At 48.2% G+C, this 20,700-nt stretch overlaps 1 protein-coding gene across 5 annotated transcripts in view; it reads left to right on the forward strand.

The window, feature by feature from the left end:
* Window positions 1–20,700, forward strand: part of LOC139562721 (protein hinderin-like) — a 34,658-nt gene that overhangs the window by 365 nt on the left and 13,593 nt on the right. The window contains exons 2-10 of one of the 5 annotated variants that reach the window (XM_071380694.1): window positions 409–444; window positions 556–812; window positions 2,891–2,991; window positions 3,125–3,240; window positions 9,153–9,292; window positions 10,163–10,839; window positions 14,576–14,662; window positions 14,802–14,911; window positions 15,035–15,155. In XM_071380694.1, the coding sequence (XP_071236795.1) occupies window positions 409–444; window positions 556–812; window positions 2,891–2,991; window positions 3,125–3,240; window positions 9,153–9,292; window positions 10,163–10,839; window positions 14,576–14,662; window positions 14,802–14,911; window positions 15,035–15,155 (1,645 nt within the window). Of the gene's footprint in view, window positions 1–408; window positions 445–555; window positions 813–2,872; window positions 2,992–3,124; window positions 3,241–9,152; window positions 9,293–10,162; window positions 10,840–14,575; window positions 14,663–14,801; window positions 14,912–15,034; window positions 15,156–20,700 lie in introns of all 5 variants that reach the window. The other 4 variants (XM_071380687.1, XM_071380706.1, XM_071380698.1 and 1 more) reach the window with 4 other exon arrangements.

The raw sequence follows: 20,700 nt of genomic DNA on the forward strand, positions 1-20,700 counted from the left end.
CTAGCTGTTATGCATACACATCGCTAACTAGATGTAATTAGCTTGCGTACTAGTTGTGGAGCCTTGTTAACTAGCTAGCTAGGGGTTCCTCACTTGGCTGGAAAACGATCATAGTTAGCTAGTTTGTTTGCTATGGCCGGGGATGTTAAATATCATGTTAGCAAGCTAACTTACATTTTTGTAACTAGTTAACAGTAGCCGGATTCTCATGGGCAGTTAGCTATCCGGTAACGTACCTTGTTCAAAGCAACCCTTGCCAGCTAGCTGGCTATAAAGTTATCAACACATGCCAGGCACTTGATGAACCCAGTTCAGTAGCTTGCCTTAGCCAACTTCAACATGGTGCTTTTTATTGAAGTGAGGGAATTGTTAGAGACCAAATATATTATCTTAATTAAATTCACACAGCATCAGATGAAGACCAACCTCTGGTGTTCATTCCGGGTGAGGGCATTATTAGACTTCTCAAAGCCAAATGTGAGATGTTCTGACCACTTTTCCTATTGCTGGCTGCTAACGCTACTTTATTTGTCACCATGTCTCTCGCTCTCTCAGGAGTAAGCAGAGAGGGACACTTGCGGACAGCCTTTAAGTCAGTATCGGGCACCAGCAGCAGTGAGAGAAAGGTGAAGATGAGGGCCAATTATAGCAGTGAGATCCGAGGAGAGGCTCCTCTGAGCCGGGGCAATAAGAAGCAAGGCCAGCGGCTTTCCCTGTCCTCGATGGGTAGAGGGCAGCTCCAGGCCACCCCTGCACCTACAGTCCCACCTCCCAACCCAGCCACCCAGCAGCATCTCCTCACCACTCCACAGGTAGGTCTGCCAAGAAGGCTCACTCCATCAACACCAACTAGTTATTAGTTATTATAAACTGGGTGGTTCGAGCCATGAATGCTGATTGGCTGACAGCCGTGGTATATCAAAACACATATTTTTACTGCTCTAGTGAAGTTGGTAAACAGTTTATAAAAGCAATAAGGCACCTCAGGGGTTTGTGATATATGGCCAGTATACCACGGCTAAGGTCTGTGTCCAGGCACTCCGCGTTGCACGTAAGAACACACCTTAGCTGTGGTATATTGCTTAAATAACCTCTCCAGTCGGACAGGGGCACATGCAAACACAAAGCCTGGGTACCACACAGCTATTTCTGATTGGCTCCAGCCATTTATACATCATTGAAATTTTCTTAGGCCTACTCCCAAGCCCACCCTCTTTTCTCAGATTTACAATGTTGTTCTGATGCTGATCACAATCCTGATACATCAGTGCTAACTAATTTGTCCAAACCAGGTAAGATTTAAAAATAAATAAATAGCTGACATACAACAAGCTAGTAACACACAGCATGTCAATATACTGTACTGTTGTGCAATGCTTGCCAAAAAATGGTCTCTTTTGTTCTGATTTAAGGCTTTCTATTTTGTAATAAATTAAATATCCTACACTACATGATCAAAAGTATGTGGACACCTGCTCGTCAAACATCACATTCCGAAATCATGGCCAATAATATGGAGTTGGTCCCCTCCTTTGCTGCTATAACAGCTTCCACTCTTATGGGAAAGCTTTCCACTAGATGTTGGAACTTTGCTGCAGGGACTTGCTTCCATTCAGCCACAAAAGCGCATTAGTGAGGTCAGGCACTGATGTTGGGCGATTAGGCCTGGCTCACAGAACGCATTCCAATTCATCTTAAATGTGTTCGATGGGGTTGAGGTCAGGGGTCTGTGCAGGCCAGTCAAGTTCTTCCACACCGATCTCAACAAACCATTTCTGTATGGACCTCGCTTTGTGCACAGGGGCATTTTCCTGCTGAAACAGGAAAGGGCCTTCCCCAAGCTGTTGCCACAAAGTTGAAAGCACAGAATTGTCTAGAACAGTGTTTCCCAATGTTGGTCCTCGAGTACCCCCAACAGTACAGTTTCGTTGTAGCGCTTGAGAAACGCACCTCATTCAACTCATTGAGGGCTTGATGATTATTTGACAAGTTGAATCAGGTGTGCTTGTCCAAGGTTACAATAAAAAATCTGTACTGTTGGGGGTAATCGAGGACCAGGGTTAGGAACACTAGTCTATAATGTAATTGTATGCTGTAGCGTTAAGATTTCCCTTCCCTGGAACTAAGGGACCTAGCCTGAACCTTGAAAAACAAGACCATTATTCCTCCTCCACCAAACTTTACAGTTCGCACTATGCATTCGAGAAGGTAGCATTCTCCTGGCATCCCCCAAACCAAGATTTGTCTGTCGGACAGCCAGATAGTGAAGCGTTATTCATCACTCCAGAGAATGCGTTTCCACTGCTCCAGAGTCCAATGGCGGCGAGCTTTACACCACTCCAGCCGACGCTTCGCATCGCGCATGGTGATTTTAGGCTTGTGTGTGGCTGCTTGGCCATGGAAACCCATTTCATGACGCTCCCAACGAACAGTTCTTGTGCTGACGTTGCTTCCAGAGGCAGTTTCGAACTCGGTAGTGAGTGTTGCAACCAAGGACAGACAGGGGACTCAGAAATATTGGCGGTCCCTTTCTATGAGCTTGTGAGGTCTACCACTTCGCAGCTGAGCCGTTGTTGCTCCTAGACATTTCCACTTCACAATAACAGCACTTACAGTTGACCGGGGCAGCTCTAGCAGGGCAGAAATAGGACAAACTGACTTGTTGGAAAGGTGGAATTAAATTACGGTGCCACGTTGAAAGTCACTGAGCTCTTCCGTAGGGGCCATTCTACTGCCTATGTTTGTCTATGGAGATCGCATGGCTGTCTGATCGATTTTATACACCTGTCAGCAACGGGTGTGACTGAAATAGCCAAATCCACTAATTTGAATGGGTGTCCACATACTTTTGGCCTACACACTACACATGTAGTGTATGTATTTTGTTCAGGCACTCTCTGAGGTGACCCAGGCTAAGAACAGGACCTCTCTGAAGGACCTCTGTCCCCAGGATAAGCGGCGCATCGCCAACCTCATCCAGGAGCTGGCCAGGTAACTGCTCATCCAACATAAGTGTCTGTATTTGGCAGGGATGTAGGATTTTTCGGTGTGTGGATTTTCTCAAGAATGAAGTTAATTTACACAGTGTGCTATAATCCCTGACCCTCCATCTCTTCTTACCCAGAGTGAGTGAAGAGAAGGAGTCGTCGGTACAGAGGCTGAGGGACGAACAGGAGACCTTTGAGCGCAAAATTCTACAGCTTGAGCAGCAGAACCATCTCATTGTACAGGAGAGAGAGAGTATCCTTTTCCCCATGGATGCACACGCACACGGATAAACACACACACATATCAAGGGCGTCTCCTAATGACATTGTCAGCCCTGTGGTGTCTTTGTCTTTCTGAAGTGTCCTTGAGGCCTGCCGTGCCTGCTGGTGTTTTCTTGCTTTCCCAGACCTGTATCAGTCAATGATTTATAAGACAGCCATGAATGTGTGCCAGGTAGCCTAGTGGTTAGAGCGTTGGACTAGTAACCGAAAGGATGCAAGATCGAATCCCTGTGCTGACAAGGTAAAAATCTAACTGACTTGCCTAGTTAAATAAAGGTGAAAAGAGTACTAGCAGACACTGCAGCCCTACACTGCCTCTGAAGAATTTAAGGCTCTTCCTGTATTCTGGCAGCAGGGGGCAGCATTTTCTAGGGCTTGATATCACCACCGCCAACCTCAGTGGTCTGCCAGATACTCCATGAGCGTTATAACATTCACACGTACCGTCATTCCCCCCTGCTTTTTCACGATTTTGCTTCTTGGCCACATCTTGACATTTAATATGACATTTGCACTCTGTCTGAGATCACTGTGGATTACGTTGTTTGAAACCGTTACCGTCTATGACGTTTTACCTTGTGGGACTGTGGCATTTGCTCTTGTCTCATGTTTTGGTAATCTTGTTCTTCTTCATGCACTGAATTTTGTCATATCTTACCTTTTCCTGACCTGTCAAAGGCTTTCAGATGCAACGCCACCAGTTAATTCTAAACATGCTAACACTGTCAGGCTCAGTCTCTTGGCATGACCTGGCAACTTTCCTGTAATTCCAGCAGCATCCCAGAATTACTCCGTTTCCTCCACTTTTGCATCCCACCCCTCCTGTCGTCCTCCTTAACGATTCCGCTCAGGTCAAACCGACGTGGGGAGAGCCGTCAATTTAGGGGGGGAAACACAGCGAAATATGAAGAGTAATCGTTGGCTGGTAAATTGCACAATTGGCAGCGGAGCTGGGAAATTAGGAAAGCACAACTCAATTAAAGGCACTTTGGCTGCGAGACCTGGCATTTATACTAAACTTCCAAACTCCATTAAAAAGGAATTTGGGCTGGAAAAACTCTGATTAAAGCACCTCGATGGGATAACCAGTCTTTTAAAGCGCACACACAGTCGTAAAGAGACTTCTGAGACGTAGGGTTCCGGACTGATCTTTGAAGGTTAAGGAGGCACCAAAGGCAAACGGGCTAAAGGGAGACTTGTAAAGTCTAATTCCATTACACCCTCTGCCTCACCTTCAGTCTTATCTACCAAGAGCCAGGTTATCAAGGGGAGGATGTATATCTCTCCGTCTAAAGACCTGAGATGACAGAAAAGCATTCTTGTTGAAATGTTGTCTGTCAGGACCATTTTGAAGCTCAAGTGCTGAATGAAATCTACGATTTGAATAAGGTTGTCTCTGGTTGTTTCCCCTTGGCATGTTGTTTTGGGGAGGTTAAAAGCTAAATGTCATTTCTGAGTCTGTGCTTCACATATCACTTTTTTTTTTATTCACCTTGCAAGTTAGTCAGCGACTATACCACTGCTGTGGTTGAAATATTAAGTGACTCTACCCTCCTCCCTTAGGCAATGGATAAAGGGCTAAACTTTGAGTTTACTTTGTTCTCATTGTATTTATGTTAGACCTTTAATACCATCAAGAGACAAAGTCAACTTTGAGCTATAGCGTTTGATGCAGCTATTTATTTGGTTGGTTCCTTGTAAAACCGATTTGTCCTCTCCAGGAACATAAAGTTATGCTAACTGTCCCCTTCCATCAATTCTTCATCACCAGGCCCTACACACACACACACACACACACACACACACTGAAAGAGAGAGACTGCATACACACTCATTCACACACCCAGTCGATTTGGCACAGAGCTCATAAGGCAGGTTTTAAAAATATTCCTTTCCTGCGTAAATTTGTTTCACCTTAAGGTGGATTTCATTATTTAATTTGGGCACGGCCTGACAGGGTGAGTGAATAATTTTGACAGGCACTGTCTGAAGCCTCGATTGCAAACTCTTGATTTTGTATATTTTTGGATTAAGGAGCGTAGAAATTGAAGCTTTGATTGAAGAGGGTGTGCGTTCTGATTGGCTCATGGCCAAGACTCAGAGAAGCGGTTTTACTGTTTTCGGTGTGTGAAGAGATCCTTATCAATTGCGCTTCAGTCGCCCCTAGATTACCAGGCGTTGACCATCAAGGCTGCTTTGACCCATCAACCTTTTTAATGTAAGTGTGTTTACGCGCCCACTCTAGCCAGGTTAGGTGGTTGTGAGGAGTTTTGGTTGGAGCATGATGCTTGCAATACCAGATTTCTGTGGGTTACTCTGACATGTTCGCGTGTATTAGGCTCCTCTGGAATAAAAGGAACCTGATGATAACCCAGAGGATATTATACTACCAACATTAAAGGGATAGTTCACCCAAATTACAAAATTACACTTTAGTTTCCTTACCTGGTTTCCTTAGCAGTCTATGGACAACGTATGACAGCAATCCATGCTTTGGTTTAGTTTCAGTTTTTCATCTATACGTAACTTGAGCTTCACGGGTAAACTTTCGAATGATTTGGACATAATGAAAATCTAATATTGGTCCCATGACTTGAATGGGATTTGTGCCACAAATGCTCAAACATTTGGAAACAGTGCCAGGGAAACTAAACTAAAACATTGATTGCTGTCATACCTTTTCCATAGACTGCTTGCAGGTTAAGGAAACCAATATGGCATTTTTTTTTATTTGGTGACCTATCCCCATAATCCATTGACATGGAAATTGCCCCTGAAGTGTTTTGTCGATTCTGTCAAATTTTGTCATGACTGAATTGTCATCGTCAAATTATATTTGTCACATGCGCCGAATACAACAGGTGTAGATCTGAAATGCTTACTTACAAGCCCTTAACCAACAATGTAGTTTTAAGAAATGAAGAGTCAAGAAAAATATTTACTAAATAAAGTAAAAAATAACAGCAACAATAAAATAACAATAACGAGGCTATATACAGGTGGTACCGGTACTGAGTCAATGTGCGGGGTTACCTGTTAGCCGTGCTCGAGCCGAGCGAACAGTCTGACTAGGGTGGCTGGAGTCTATGGCAATTTTTAGGGCCTTCCTTTGACACCGCCTGGTATAGAGGTCCTGGATGGCTGGAAGCTTGACTGGGCCGTACGCACTACCCTCTGTAGCGCCTTGCAGTCGGTAGAGTGTTTAGTGTTTATGAAAGAAGCCTTTCTCCTCCCATGTTTCATTTCCCAGGCTTGGTTGAACTCATCCGACACCAAAGTGTTTTCTCCTAGCGTATCTTTCCACTGACTGTTACTTCATTATGGCTTCTCTTTGAAAACTTTTAATTTGCTCCCAAATCGGGGACTTTTAAAGGTGATGTGTTGAGAAAGTCATCAGCCTGGGGCTATTGCCCATCTATAAAAGGATATGGCCTGCAGCAGGGAGGTTTATGGGTATTGGTTGGTAGGAGTGTGTTTGGGACTGTGTGTACCCATCTTGAGGGGTGACTAGAGGTGGTGCTATGTTATTGTTGGTGCAATGCAAATTCTCTGGGTCTACCTACAGTGCATTCAGAAAGTATTCAGACCCCTTGACCTTTTCCACATTTTGTTACGTAGCAGCCTTATTCTAAAATGGATAAAAAAATCAAATAAAAATCCTCATCAATCTACACACGACCCCATAATGACAAAGCAAAAACAGGTTCTCTGAAATGTTAGCACATTTATAACAAAATAGAAATACCTTTATTAACATAAGTATTCAGAACCTTTGCTAAGAGACTCGATTGAGCTCCGGTGCGTCCTGTTTCCATTGAGCCTCCTTGATGTTTCTACAACTTCATTGGAGTCCGCCTACGGCAAATTCAATTGATTGGACATGATTTAGAAAGGCACACACCTGCATTGCTGGTTAAGGGCTTGTAAGTAAGCATTTCAGATCTACACCTGTTGTACTCAGCGCATGTGACAAATATAATTTGATTTGATGATGACTGAATTCAATCATTACAAAATTTGACAGAATCGACCAAACACTTCAGGGGCAATTTCCATGTCAATGGATTATGGGAATAGGTCACCAAAGAAAAAAAAATAGGTCCCACAGTTGACAGTGCATGTCAGAGCAAAAACCAAGCCATGAGGTCGAAGGAATTGTCTGTAGAGCTCCAAGACATGATTGTTGGGGCACAGATCTGGGGAAGGGTACCAACAATTATCTGCAGCGTTTTAATTTTTTTAACCTTTATTTAACTAGGCAAGTCAGTTAAGAACAAATTCTTATTTTCAATGACGGCCTAGGAACAGTGGGTTAACTGCCTTGTTCAGGGGCAGAACGACAGATTTGTACCTTGGCAGCTCGGGGATTCGATCTTGCATCCTTTCGGTTACTAGTCCAACGCTCTAACTACTAGGCTACGCTGTCGCCCCACCCAGCATTGAAGCTCCCCAAGAACAGTGGCCTCCATCATTCTTAAATGGAAGAAGTTTGGTACCACCAAGACTCTTCCTAGAGCTGACCACCCAGCCAAACTGAGCAATCGGGGGGAAAAGGGTCTTGGTCAGGAAGGTGACCAAGAACCCAATGGTCACTCTGATAGAGCTCCAGAGTTCGTCTGTGGAGATGGGAGAAAATTCCAGAAGGACAACCATCTCTGCAGCACTCCACCAATCAGGCCTTTATGGTAGAGTGGCCAGACGGAAGCCACTCCTCAGTAAAAGTCACATGACAGCCCGCTTGGAGTTTGCCAAAAGGCACCTAAAGGACTCTGACCATGAGAAACAAGATTCTCTGGTCTTTGGCCTCAATGCCAAGCGTCATGTCTGTAGGAAACCTTGCACCATCCCTATGGTGAAGCATGGTGGTGGCAGCATCATGCTGTGGGGATGTTTTTCCGTGGCAGAGACTGTGACACTAGTCAGGATCGAGGGAAAGATGAACTGAGCAAATTAAAGAGAGATCCTTGATGAAAACCTGCTCCAGAGTACTCGGGACCTCAGAGTGGGGTGAAGGTTCACCTTCCAACAGGACAACGACCCTCAGCACACAGCCAAGACAATGCACGATTGGCTTCGGGACAAGTCTCTGAATGTGCTTGAATGGACCAGCCAGAACCTGGACTTGTCAAGCTTGTAGCGTCATACTCAAGAAGACTTGAGGCTGTAATCGCTGCCAAAGGTGCTTCAACAAAGTACTGAGTAAAGGTTCTGAATACTTATGTCATTGTGATTTTTCTGTTTTTGAATTTTTATACCTTTGCAAAAATTTCTCAACCTGGTTTTTGCTTTGTCATTATAGGGTATTGTGTGTAGATTGAGGGAAGAAAACAATTTTAATCATTTGTGGAATAAGGTTGTAACGAATTTGATAAGTCAAGGGGTCTGAATGCTTTCCAATGCACTGTGTATGTGATCTGATGCTTTGTTAATAATGTAGGGGTTGCAATGGAAGTATGTATCGACCTCACTCACAGCCCGGTTGTGTGTACGAGCGGTGCTGTCATTTGCAGGCCCCTCATGCTCAGCAGTGGTTTTGCTCCAGATGAGCTCTCTCTTGTCTGGCATTCAGCCTGGCACCCAGATCTGGCATCACGGCCCAGCTCTGCTCAGCCTGGCCCGACCCAGATGGAGAAATCTGGAAAGCTCTACCCGCCCAACAACATTTTTATCACGCTCTTTCTTTTCAGTTTCTCTTTTTCAACATTATGAGTTGAAACTCAGTTCTCTTTCACTTTGCTGGCTTAATGATGGGGTGGTGGGTGGAATGTTTTTTTGGGCTTATGTTATGTGACATGTCTGCAAAATGTAAATAAAAATGTATCTCAAAAAAGGAAGAAAAATGGAGACTAATATGACCCTTAACCCCAGCCCCCTGTGGCTCAGGCCTACAGCAGCAGTATCGGGAGTGTCAGGAGCTGCTTGGTCTCTACCAGCAGTACCTCTCTCAGCAGCAGGAGAAACTCAACCAGTCCATTGCCCAGCTGAGCCACGCACGCAGCTCCCACTATAACTCTCACAGCAAGGTACTCACTGTGTGTGTGTGTGTGTGTGTGTGTGTGTGTGTGTGTGTGTGTTAATGCCTGCAACATGCGTAATACAAGATTGTGATGCGCGTCTGAGAGATGGCGATAGTGTGAAAGTGCATATTTGTGTGTGTGCCCGTCACCTTCCCTCGTGAGCCATCTCCAAACAGCGCTTTTCACCATCAAACGCAATACCCCCAACTGGGAGAGATGCACATACACACTCACACATTTTCTTTTCGAAGGACCCATCCTAAGACCTAGACAGCACATCAAATGTCACGACAGCTAAGGAAAAGTCCACTATGACCGCGTACAGTAGCACAAACCATTTCTCAAGGTAATTATTTAGACAACTTCGTCATCCTCCGTGGCCTACGGTGGGGCTGAGTAATGCGTGTTTGCGTGCTCTGTGACCGCACACTGGATTAGTCAGTCGCTCTCTTGTCTTGCTGAAGGTGGGCACTTTTCTGTTCTGTACTCTAAGGGTTTATCTTTTTCGCTTCAGAGACCTTGGTTTCCCTGTGCTCAGCACTTTTTCTTCAGAATCTCTTGCCCAAACCAAATTGAAGTGAAAGATTCCATACCTCTTACTTCTGCGTTGTCGAGTATATCTTGGCTTAACCATTGCTCTCTCACAGAAAAGTTAAAACAGGTAAAGGAAGGAGTGACCCCTTACTCTTAAACACTTGTAGAGATTGGAGACGAATACATGACAAGTTTCAGATTTTATTGATGCCTACATACTGTAGCAGTTAATACAGGCTGGAATCCAGGTGCATAAGATTAAATGGTAACATTGAATAATATATTGACAATAGATACAAATAGAAAGGTATATTTGACTGGGTGGCTATCTTGTCTCCACAGGCCCCCAGCAGTGAGGGAGCCTCCACCAAGCCTAGCAGGGGAGAGAGGGCCACAGCCTTGGACGGCTCCTACCTAGACTTGCCCACTCTTGGAGGAACGGGGACAAACGGAGGAGGAAGAGAGCAAAGTGGCGGAGGAAGAGGAGCGGGAGGAAGAGTCCCATCCCTGAGTCCTGCCTCTCTCTCGGACGACCTTCACTCAGACACTCACCCTCCCTATTCCTCCAGCGACCAATCCCAGGGACCAATGAAACCACGGGGCTGCCGAGGAGGGGCCCATAGCGAGCTTCGCCTAGCGTCCCACCGCAGCAGACAGGAAAGTCTGGTCAACAGGAGGTTCCCCCAAAGGGGGGCCACAGAAGACCCTCGACTGGGCAACACCAGCCCGCTGCTCCACAACGGCCCTGGTGAACTACTCAAAGACAGCAGAGGTCTACTTGGACCTGGAGGGTTACTACCCGGAGAAGACCCATCGGGGGAGGGAGTCGGGGCAGAGGGGGCCCTCACAGCACCCCTCCTGGGCCCGGAGGACTGGGAGGAGAGGAGGCACCAGCTGTTCCTGCAGAAGCTGCAGCTGGAGGTGGAGAGAGAGAGGCTGCAGGCGCGGCTGGCCCAGCAGGAGGAGCGTCTGATCAGACAGAACCAGCATCTCCGACACACACGCCTAGACTACAGCAGGTATTAAATTGAATTACATTTTATACTGAGCAAAAAATATTAACTCAACATGCAACAATTTCAAAGATTTTACAGAGTTACAGTTCGTATAAGGAAATTAGTCAATTGAGGCCCTAATCAATGGATTTCACATGACTGGGAATACAGATATGTGTCTGCAACAATCTCAGATGCCCCCCCCAAAACAAAGTAGGGGCAGGGATCAGAAAACCAGTCAGTGTCTGGTGTGACCACCATTTGCCGCATGCAGTGCGACACATTTCCTTCGCATACAGTTGATCAGGCTGTTGATTGTGGAATGTTGTCCCACTCCTCTTTAATGGCTGTGCGAAATTGTTGGATATTGGTGGGAAGTGGAACACGCTGTCGTACGCGTCGATCCAGAGCATCCCAAACAATGCTCAATGGGTGACATGTCTGAGAATGCAGGCCATGGAAGAACTGGGGCATTTTCAGCTTCCAGGAATTGTATATGGGGCAAAGCATGCATTATCATGCTGAAACATGAGGTGATGGTGGTGGATGAATGGCACTACGATGGGCCTCAGGATCTCGTCACGGTATGTCTGTGCATTCAAATTGCCATCGAGAAAATGCAATGGTGTTGGTTGTCCGTAGCTTATGCCTGCCCATACCATAACCTCACCGCCACCATGGGGCACTGTGTTCACAACGATATCTACAAACTGCTCGCCCACACGACGCCATACACATGATTTGTGGTTGTGAGGCCGGTTGGACGTACTGCCAAATTTTCTAAAATGACGTTGGTAGAGAAATGAACATTATATGATCTTGCAACAGCTCTGGTGGACATTCCTGCAGTCACCATTCCAATTACACGCTCCCTCAAAACTGGTGTTGTGACATAACTGCACATTTCAGAATGGTCTGTTATTGTCCCCAGCACAAGTTGCACCTGTGTAATGATCACAGTGTATAATCAGCTTCTTGATATGCGAAACCTGTCAGGTGGATGTATTATCTTGGCAAAGCTCACTAGCAGGGATGCAAACATATTTCTGCACAACATTTTTAGAGAAATAAGGGTTTTGTGCGTATTGAACATTTCTGGGATCTTTAATTTTAGCTCATGAAACATAGCACCAATAATTTACATGTTGTGTTTATAGTTTGTTCAATGGATTTAAAAAAGACCTCAACAGGGTTCTACACTAACTTTTCCAGTGCCACCAACTTTTTCACTTGATGGCACCAGCACATTGCACCAATGTTTTTTAATTCGAATATTGCTAATTGGTAATGACCTGTGCCTCCATTCCATAAATAACCATGCAAATAATGACTAGCCATCTCTAAAATGACCATGTCCTTGTGTTCTTACATAGATTTTTGTAGATTTACTCGAACAGAAAAAAAAAAAAAAAAAAGGGTGAAATGTATTTATTGCAGAATTCAAAGTGCCATGTGTTCATTTCTACGAAATCCTCTAGAGTGCAAAAAATTCAACAACAAAAACAGTACTTGATACCAAAACGATACCACGATAACAACAAAAAAGCAGGGAGAAGGGCAGATTCCTCCCCCCAGTTTTTTCAGGTTCTCGCTCTCAAAATAAAAACACTTTTTTAAATAGGAAAACATCAAAATTGGATGTTCCATGTCCACAACCTTAAACCACATCAGGGGATAATTTTTTTTGACAATCTGAGAAATGTAGATTTTTTGGGATGAATTAATTCTCCATTAATTCAGGAAGGCACCAGCCAGACAGTTGTTTGGCTAGCTGTGTTTCTGCAGTGCACTTCATGATTCTGACAGTTGGTCATAGGCTACTTTGTATTTACCTTTTTAATTGCCTTTCTATCTACCCGTAAACAGTAAGGACATCATTAGCATCGCTAACAGCTACACAAAGTGGTAGACATATAGGCCAATGATTTATTTTCATCCTGGATTGCTGATACTATGTATTGGCCATTGAGAAGCTTTGAAGCAACCGGTCTGCCATATTGGCACTCCATAGTGGGATGGAATTCTACAGTATTTCAATAAAATGTTTCAAGGACAAAATTACATGTATTTTTGTTGTTGTGGTGGGGACAGTAACATTAGCGCTACCTATTAGTCATCTGGGGGGGGTGTGTGTATACAGTGCATTCAGACCCCTTGACTTTTTCACATTTTGTTAAATTACAACTTTATTCTAAAATGGATTAAATAATAACTGTTTTTTAGAAATGTTTGCAAATGAAAAGATACCTTATTTACATAAGTATTTAGACCTTTTGCTACGAGACTCTAAATTGAGCTCGAGTGCGTCCTGTTAACATTGATGCTTATGTAATATTTCACTTTTATTTTTATACATTTGCAAAAATGTCTAAACCTGTTTTTGCTTTGTCATTATGGGGTATTGTGTGTAGATTGGTGAGGGGGGGGGGACTATTTAATCCATTGTTCAATAAGGCTGTAATTGAACAAAATGTGGAAAAAGTCAAGGGGTCTGTATACTTTTCCGAATACACTGTAGATCATTGATATAGGCCCTGCACGTACTGCTCACAGCAGGGATCGACTTTCAGGTAAATTTGCCAGTGGCACACCGGGCCAGTGCCAACTCAAAGGTACTGACCGGAATGGGGGAAAAAATATATACATGCATACATACTTGCACAAGATCTGGCCTACCAAATGGCATTATGCATTGACATTCACATTATTTTTACATTCTAAAATATGTCAGAATAACGTGGGCATTGCCTGACTAAACAGACATGCTCCCGACACAAACACACTAATGGAGTCTGTGCATGTGGTAAATAGTTAGTCTCGCCATTCGAGATGTTGAAGAGTTATTGAGAGGTTACTATATCATATTTTAAAACGAGAAAGCGACCAAAAATCGGGTTCCCTTTTGTAATGGAACGCTTTGAATGGAAAACCAAGTTGAAGCCAAACATTGGATGTTGTTTAGCCAATAATAACCGGAACATGGTTTTACCTCAACAGAAGCGTCAGGAAACAAAGTAATGGGCTTAAACTTAATAACAACTGATCAGAAATGAAATCGCACATCATTTATTTTGGAGCAGGAGAACTTGTAAATCGGCTAGCATAACGTCAATGACTTTTCAAGGACCAAAGAGCCAAGAGGAAATGTCCGCTTTTCAAGGTAAGCTATTCCATGATGATTGACTTGCGCATTGCAAATATTCCACTAAGACTTAACTTTTTAAATACCTGATTTGCATACCCATTCTTGCCTTAGTATTTACTGGTAGATATCATAACTTGGAACATGTCTTACTGCTTTCCTACCCCTACCGCTGTCGGTCTTCGCTCCACCGACAACCATGTTTGACAGTTGCCTACTCTCTCTGCCCAACAGATTATATATATATAAAATCCATCCGCTTTTTAAAATGTTTTTTTTAAAGCAATTATGTTGCCTAGCATTATTAAAATATTTTTGATGGTGGTGATCGACTAGGCCAGAAGATTTCCAAAACCTCCCCAGTATGTCGAGACAGACGGGTCGTTCCCGTGCTGTACTTGCCTCTTCAGAAAGTAGGTTTATTTTTGGTCAATTGCACATGACTATTTTAATAACTCATAATGATTATTTAAAAAAATAAAGCGAGTTGTGAACCAAAAAAGAACGTGATCAGGTGAAAACGTTTCACTGCCGCAAGTCAAACGGTGCAAGTATTGAAGCCTGGTCAAACACGATGTGAATAATATTTGGGCCTGTACTTAATGTTGTGTCTTGCAGGTTCCAGCAAGCCACTTTAGACGAACTCAGCCACTCCATGTCCAGAAATGAGACTGATCCGTTACCCAACAGCCATGCACTACTCAGGTAAAGCCTTGGAACCCCCTCACTCGATCTCTCACACACACTTTCCTCTCCATCTCTCGCTCTCTGAATAACTGGCATTTTTGTATCTAGTAATCCAACCTTTAGCTTACAAAGCTTGACTGTGTGTGTGTGTCTGCAGTGAGATGAGAGGGTGTGACGATGCAGAGGACTTGGCAGCAGAACAAGAAGTACATCCACACAAAGACAATACTGCACACATCCCCCTGCAAAACTCCATACACTCCCCTGGTAGGTTGTGTGCATTTGTGTGTGACAGCTCTGTAGCCATGGGCTGCCAGTTAGCCATCCCTGCTTCATAGTCTCCTTCATTAGGGTTCTGAAGTCAAATTTTTTTGTGTCCTCCATATGCAGAGCCCTGTCATAACAAGTCCAGGAGGGATATGGCCACCTCTCCTTTGGTGTCCCAGAGCATTCTCAAAGCCACCCCAGCACCAGTGATGCCCCCCACTCTACCTAGGACCCCCCACGCTAGGTAAGCCACAGAATTTGGTGTCCCAATCACAACACTGTTGTATCCCTTACACCATTGCTGTTTCCCAATTGACAGTTGACACTACACCGCAACACCGCATCTTAGCCTAGATCATCATTATCAGCACTTTTCAAGGTCAAAATAAAGTGTGTTGTCAATTTTCATTTGGGCTGTGATGACATGAATACACTATTGTCCAATGTAGTGTACGCATATCCAGGAAGTTGCAGGTGCTGGGTACACAAAGTAAACCAAAAATAGAGAATAGATCCGTGTCCACTGGTGAGTGCTCCTGCTGGGTTGAAACGTTGCACCAAAAAACATGGGGAGCATTCATCAGTGTGTGGGTATTTGTATTTTATTAATGATCCCCATTATCTGTATCTATTTATTTCATATGGGTACATTTATTTGTTGAGCACTGAATAAACAAAGCGTTGTTAAAAGCTGTGCTATATTTTCATCAAATAACATTTTGCGGGTGTAGGGAAATGTGTGTGTGTGTGTGGTGCGTTTTCTACCATATCTAGAAACATTTAGATTAGAAAACGACTATTTTCATGAACAGGTCAGGCAGGGTGGAAGTGCAATGCAACATGTCGTGGAACGCGTGAGGAAAGAAGATAAAAAGAGGGAGGAAAAGAAGGGAATAGGGAGCATGCGGCTGAGGTGGGCCTGGTCGGCACTGGGACTTGGCTTGGCGTTTGATGGGCTAAATGAAGCTTTCTCCCGGGCTAGCGGCAAGGCTGACAGGAGTCAAGCTGCGTTCCATTAGTTGTCCTAGCAGGGACCCAGCAGCAGGTGTAATTGAACAGACTTCTGTGGGGATGCACAGTCTCTGTCTGTCTCTCTCTCTCTCTCTCTCTCTCGTTCTCTCATATATTACTGGGGGAGGCTTGAGAGAGAGAGGGGGAGGCTTGAGAGAGAGAGGGGGAGGCTTGAGAGAGAGAGGGGGAGGCTTGAGAGAGAGAGGGGGAGGCTTGAGAGAGAGAGGGGGAGGCTTGAGAGAGAGAGGGGGAGGCTTGAGAGAGAGCGGGGGAGGCTTGAGAGAGAGCGGGGGAGGCTTGAGAGAGAGAGGGGGAGGCTTGAGAGAGAGAGGGGGAGGCTTGAGAGAGAGAGGGGGAGGCTTGAGAGAGAGAGGGGGAGGCTTGAGAGGGGGAGGCTTGAGAGGGGGAGGCTTGAGAGGGGGAGGCTTGAGAGGGGGAGGCTTGAGAGGGGGAGGCTTGAGAGGGGGAGGCTTGAGAGGGGGAGGCTTGAGAGGGGGAGGCTTGAGAGGGGGAGGCTTGAGAGGGGGAGGCTTGAGAGGGAGAGGCTTGAGAGAGAGAGAGAGAGAGGCTTGAGAGAGAGAGAGAGGGGGAGGCTTGAGAGAGAGAGAGGGGGAGGCTTGAGAGAGAGAGAGGGGGAGGCTTGAGAGAGAGAGAGAGGGGGAGGCTTGAGAGAGGGGGAGGCTTGAGAGAGAGAGAGGGGGAGGCTTGAGAGAGAGAGGGGGAGGCTTGAGAGAGAGAGAGGGGGAGGCTTGAGAGAGAGAGGGGGAGGCTTGAGAGAGGGGGAGGCTTGAGAGAGGGGGAGGCTTGAGAGAGAGGGGGAGGCTTGAGAGAGAGGGGGAGGCTTGAGAGGGAGAGGGGGAGGCTTGAGAGAGAGGGGGAGGCTTGAGAGAGAGGGGGAGGCTTGAGAGAGAGGGGGAGGCTTGAGAGAGAGAGAGGGAGGCTTGAGAGAGAGAGAGAGAGGCTTGAGAGAGAGAGAGAGAGGGGGAGGCTTGAGAGGGAGAGAGAGAGGGGGAGGCTTGAGAGGGAGAGAGAGAGGGGGAGGCTTGAGAGGGAGAGAGAGAGGGGGAGGCTTGAGAGGGAGAGAGAGAGGGGGAGGCTTGAGAGGGAGAGAGAGAGGGGGAGGCTTGAGAGAGGGGGAGGCTTGAGAGAGGGGGAGGCTTGAGAGAGGGGGAGGCTTGAGAGAGGGGGAGGCTTGAGAGAGGGGGAGGGGGAGGCTTGAGAGAGAGAGAGGGGGAGGCTTGAGAGAGGGGGAGGCTTGAGAGGGGGGAGGCTTGAGAGAGGGGGAGGCTTGAGAGGGGGGAGGGGGAGGCTTGAGAGAGGGGGAGGCTTGAGAGAGGGGGAGGCTTGAGAGAGGGGGAGGCTTGAGAGGGAGAGAGGGGGAGGCTTGAGAGAGAGAGAAGGGGAGGCTTTAGAGAGAGGGAGAGAGGGAGGCTTGAGAGAGAGAGAGAGGGGGAGGCTTGAGAGAGGGGGAGGCTTGAGAGAGAGAGAGGGGGAGGCTTGAGAGAGAGAGGGAGAGAGGGAGGAGGGAGAGAGAGAGAGGGGGAGGCTTGAGAGAGAGAGAGGGGGAGGCTTGAGAGAGAGAGAGAGAGGGGGAGGCTTGAGAGAGAGAGAGAGAGGGGGAGGCTTGAGAGAGAGAGAGAGAGAGGGAGGCTTGAGAGAGAGAGAGAGAGGGGAGGCTTGAGAGAGAGAGAGGGGAGGCTTGAGAGAGAGAGAGAGGGGGAGGCTTGAGAGAGAGAGGGGGAGGCTTGAGAGAGAGAGAGGGGGAGGCTTGAGAGAGAGGAGAGAGAGAGGGGGAGGCTTGAGAGAGAGAGGGGGAGGCTTGAGAGAGAGAGGGGGAGGCTTGAGAGAGAGAGGGGGAGGCTTGAGAGAGAGAGAGGGGGAGGCTTGAGAGAGAGAGAGGGGGAGGCTTGAGAGAGAGAGAGAGAGAGAGAGGGGGAGGCTTGAGAGAGAGAGGGGAGGCGAGAGAGGGAGGGGGAGGCTTGAGAGAGAGAGAGAGAGGGGGAGGCTTGAGAGAGAGAGAGGGGGAGGCTTGAGAGAGGGGGAGGCTTGAGAGAGAGAGAGAGGGGGAGGCTTGAGAGAGAGAGAGAGGGGGAGGCGGGAGAGAGGAGGGAGGCGAGAGAGAGGGGGAGGCTTGAGAGAGAGAGGGGGAGGCTTGAGAGAGAGAGGAGGGGGAGGCTTGAGAGAGAGAGGGGGGAGGCTTGAGAGGGAGGCTTGAGAGAGAGGGGGAGGCTTGAGAGAGAGGGAGGCTTGAGAGAGAGGGAGGCTTGAGAGAGAGAGGGGGAGGCTTGAGAGAGGGGGAGGCTTGAGAGAGAGGGAGAGGGGGAGGCTTAGAGAGAGGGGGAGGCTTAGGGAGAGGGGAGGCTAGAGAGAGAGGGGGAGGCTTGAGAGAGAGAGGGGGAGAGCTTGAGAGGGAGAGGGGGAGAGCTAGAGAGAGAGGGGGAGGCTATAGAGAGAGAGGGGAGGCTAGAGAGAGAGGGGAGGCTTGAGAGAGGGAGAGAGGCTAGGGGAGAGAGGGAGGCTTGAGAGAGAGAGAGAGGGAGGAGCGGGAGAGGGAGAGAGGGAGGAGCGGGAGAGAGAGAGAGGGAGTAGAGAGAGAGAGAGGGGTAGAGAGAGAGAGAGAGAGGGAGGACAGAGAGAGAGGGGGAGTGGAGAGAGAGAGAGGAGAGAGAGAGGCATGGGGAGAGGGAGAGAGGAGAGAGAGGGGGAGGCTTGAGAGAGAGAGAGGAATAGGGGGAGGCTTGAGAGAGAGGGGGAGAGAGAGAGAGAGGGGGAGGCTTGGAGAGAGGGGGAGAGGCTTGGAGAGAGGGGGAGAGGCTAGGAGAGGGGGAGGCTGGGGAGAGAGAGGGGGAGTGAGAGAGGAGAGGGGGAGGCAGAGAGAGAGAGAGGGGGAGGCTTGAGAGAGAGAGAGAGAGAGGGGGAGGCTTGAGAGAGAGAGGGGGAGGTGAGAGAGAGAGAGAGAGGGGGAGGCGAGAGAGAGAGAGAGAGGCTTGAGAGAGAGAGAGAGAGGCTTGAGAGAGAGAGGCTTGAGAGAGAGCGAGAGAGGCTTGAGAGAGGGGGAGGCTTGAGAGAGGTGGAGGCTTGAGAGAGGTGGAGGCTTGAGAGAGAGAGAGAGGGGGAGGCTTGAGAGAGAGAGAGAGAGAGAGAGAGGCTTGAGAGAGAGAGGGGGAGGCTTGAGAGAGAGAGGGGGAGGCGAGAGAGAGAGAGAGAGAGAGAGAGAGGGGGAGGCGAGAGAGAGAGAGAGAGAGGGGGAGGCGAGAGAGAGAGAGGGGGAGGCGAGAGAGAGAGAGAGGGGGAGGCGAGAGAGAGAGAGAGAGGGGGAGGCGAGAGAGAGAGAGAGAGAGGCTTGAGAGAGGGGGAGGCTTGAGAGAGGGGGAGGCTTGAGAGAGGGGGAGGCGAGAGAGAGAGGGGGAAGCGAGAGAGAGAGAGGGGGAGGCTTGAGAGGGGGAGGCTTGAGAGCGAGAGAGGGGGAGGCTTGAGAGAGAGAGGGGGAGGCTTGAGAGAGAGAGGGGGAGGCTTGAGAGAGAGGCTTGAGAGAGAGAGGGGGAGGCTTGAGAGAGAGGGGGAGGCTTGAGAGAGGGGGAGAGAGGGGGAGGCTTGAGAGAGGGGGAGAGAGGGGGAGGCGAGAGAGAGAGAGAGGGGGAGGCGAGAGAGAGGGGAGGCGAGAGAGAGAGAGAGAGAGGGGAGGCGAGAGAGAGGGGGAGGCTTGAGAGAGAGAGAGGGGGAGGCTTGAGAGAGAGAGAGAGAGAGGGGGAGGGCTTGAGAGAGAGAGGGGGAGGCTTGAGAGAGAGAGGGGAGGCTTGAGAGAGAGAGGGGGAGGCTTGAGAGAGAGAGGGGGAGGCTTGAGAGAGAGAGGGGGAGGCTTGAGAGAGAGAGAGAGAGGGAGGCTTGAGAGAGAGAGAGAGGGGGAGGCTTGAGAGAGAGAGAGGGGGAGGCTTGAGAGAGAGAGAGAGAGGGGGAGGCGAGAGAGAGAGAGAGAGAGGGGGCGGCTTGAGAGAGAGAGGGGAGGCGAGAGAGAGAGAGGGGGAGGCTTAGAGAGAGAGAGGGGGAGGCTTGAGAGAGAGAGGGGGAGGCTTGAGAGAGGGGGAGAGAGGGGGAGGCGTGAGAGAGGGGGAGAGAGGGGAAGGCGTGAGAGAGGGGAGAGAGGGGGAGGCGAGAGAGAGGGGGAGGCGAGAGAGAGAGGGGGAGGCTTGAGAGAGAGAGGGAGAGAGAGAGGGGGAGGCTTGAGAGAGAGAGAGAGGGGGAGGCTTGAGAGAGAGAGAGAGAGAGGGAGGCTTGAGAGAGAGAGAGAGAGAGGGGGAGGCTTGAGAGAGAGAGAGAGAGAGGGGGAGGCGAGAGAGAGAGAGGGGAGGCGAGAGAGAGAGAGGGGAGGCGAGAGAGAGAGAGGGGAGGCGAGAGAGAGAGAGAGGGGGAGGCTTGAGAGAGAGAGGGGGAGGCTTGAGAGAGAGAGAGAGAGAGAGAGGGGGAGGCTTGAGATAGAGAGGGGGAGGCTTGAGAGGGGGAGGCTTGAGAGAGAGAGAGGGGGAGGCTTAGAGAGAGAGAGAGGGGGAGGCTTGAGAGAGAGAGGGGAGGCTTGAGAGAGAGGGGGAGGCTTGAGAGAGAGAGGGGGAGGCTTGAGAGAGAGAGAGGGGGAGGCTTGAGAGAGAGGGGGAGGCTTGAGAGAGAGAGAGGGGGAGGCTTGAGAGAGAGAGAGAGGGGGAGGCTTGAGAGAGAGAGGGGAGGCTTGAGAGAGAGAGGGGAGGCTTGAGAGAGAGAGGGGGAGGCTTGAGAGAGAGAGAGGG

This window comes from Salvelinus alpinus, chromosome 2, assembly GCF_045679555.1.
Source record: "Salvelinus alpinus chromosome 2, SLU_Salpinus.1, whole genome shotgun sequence".
Lineage (NCBI taxonomy): Eukaryota > Metazoa > Chordata > Actinopteri > Salmoniformes > Salmonidae > Salvelinus > Salvelinus alpinus.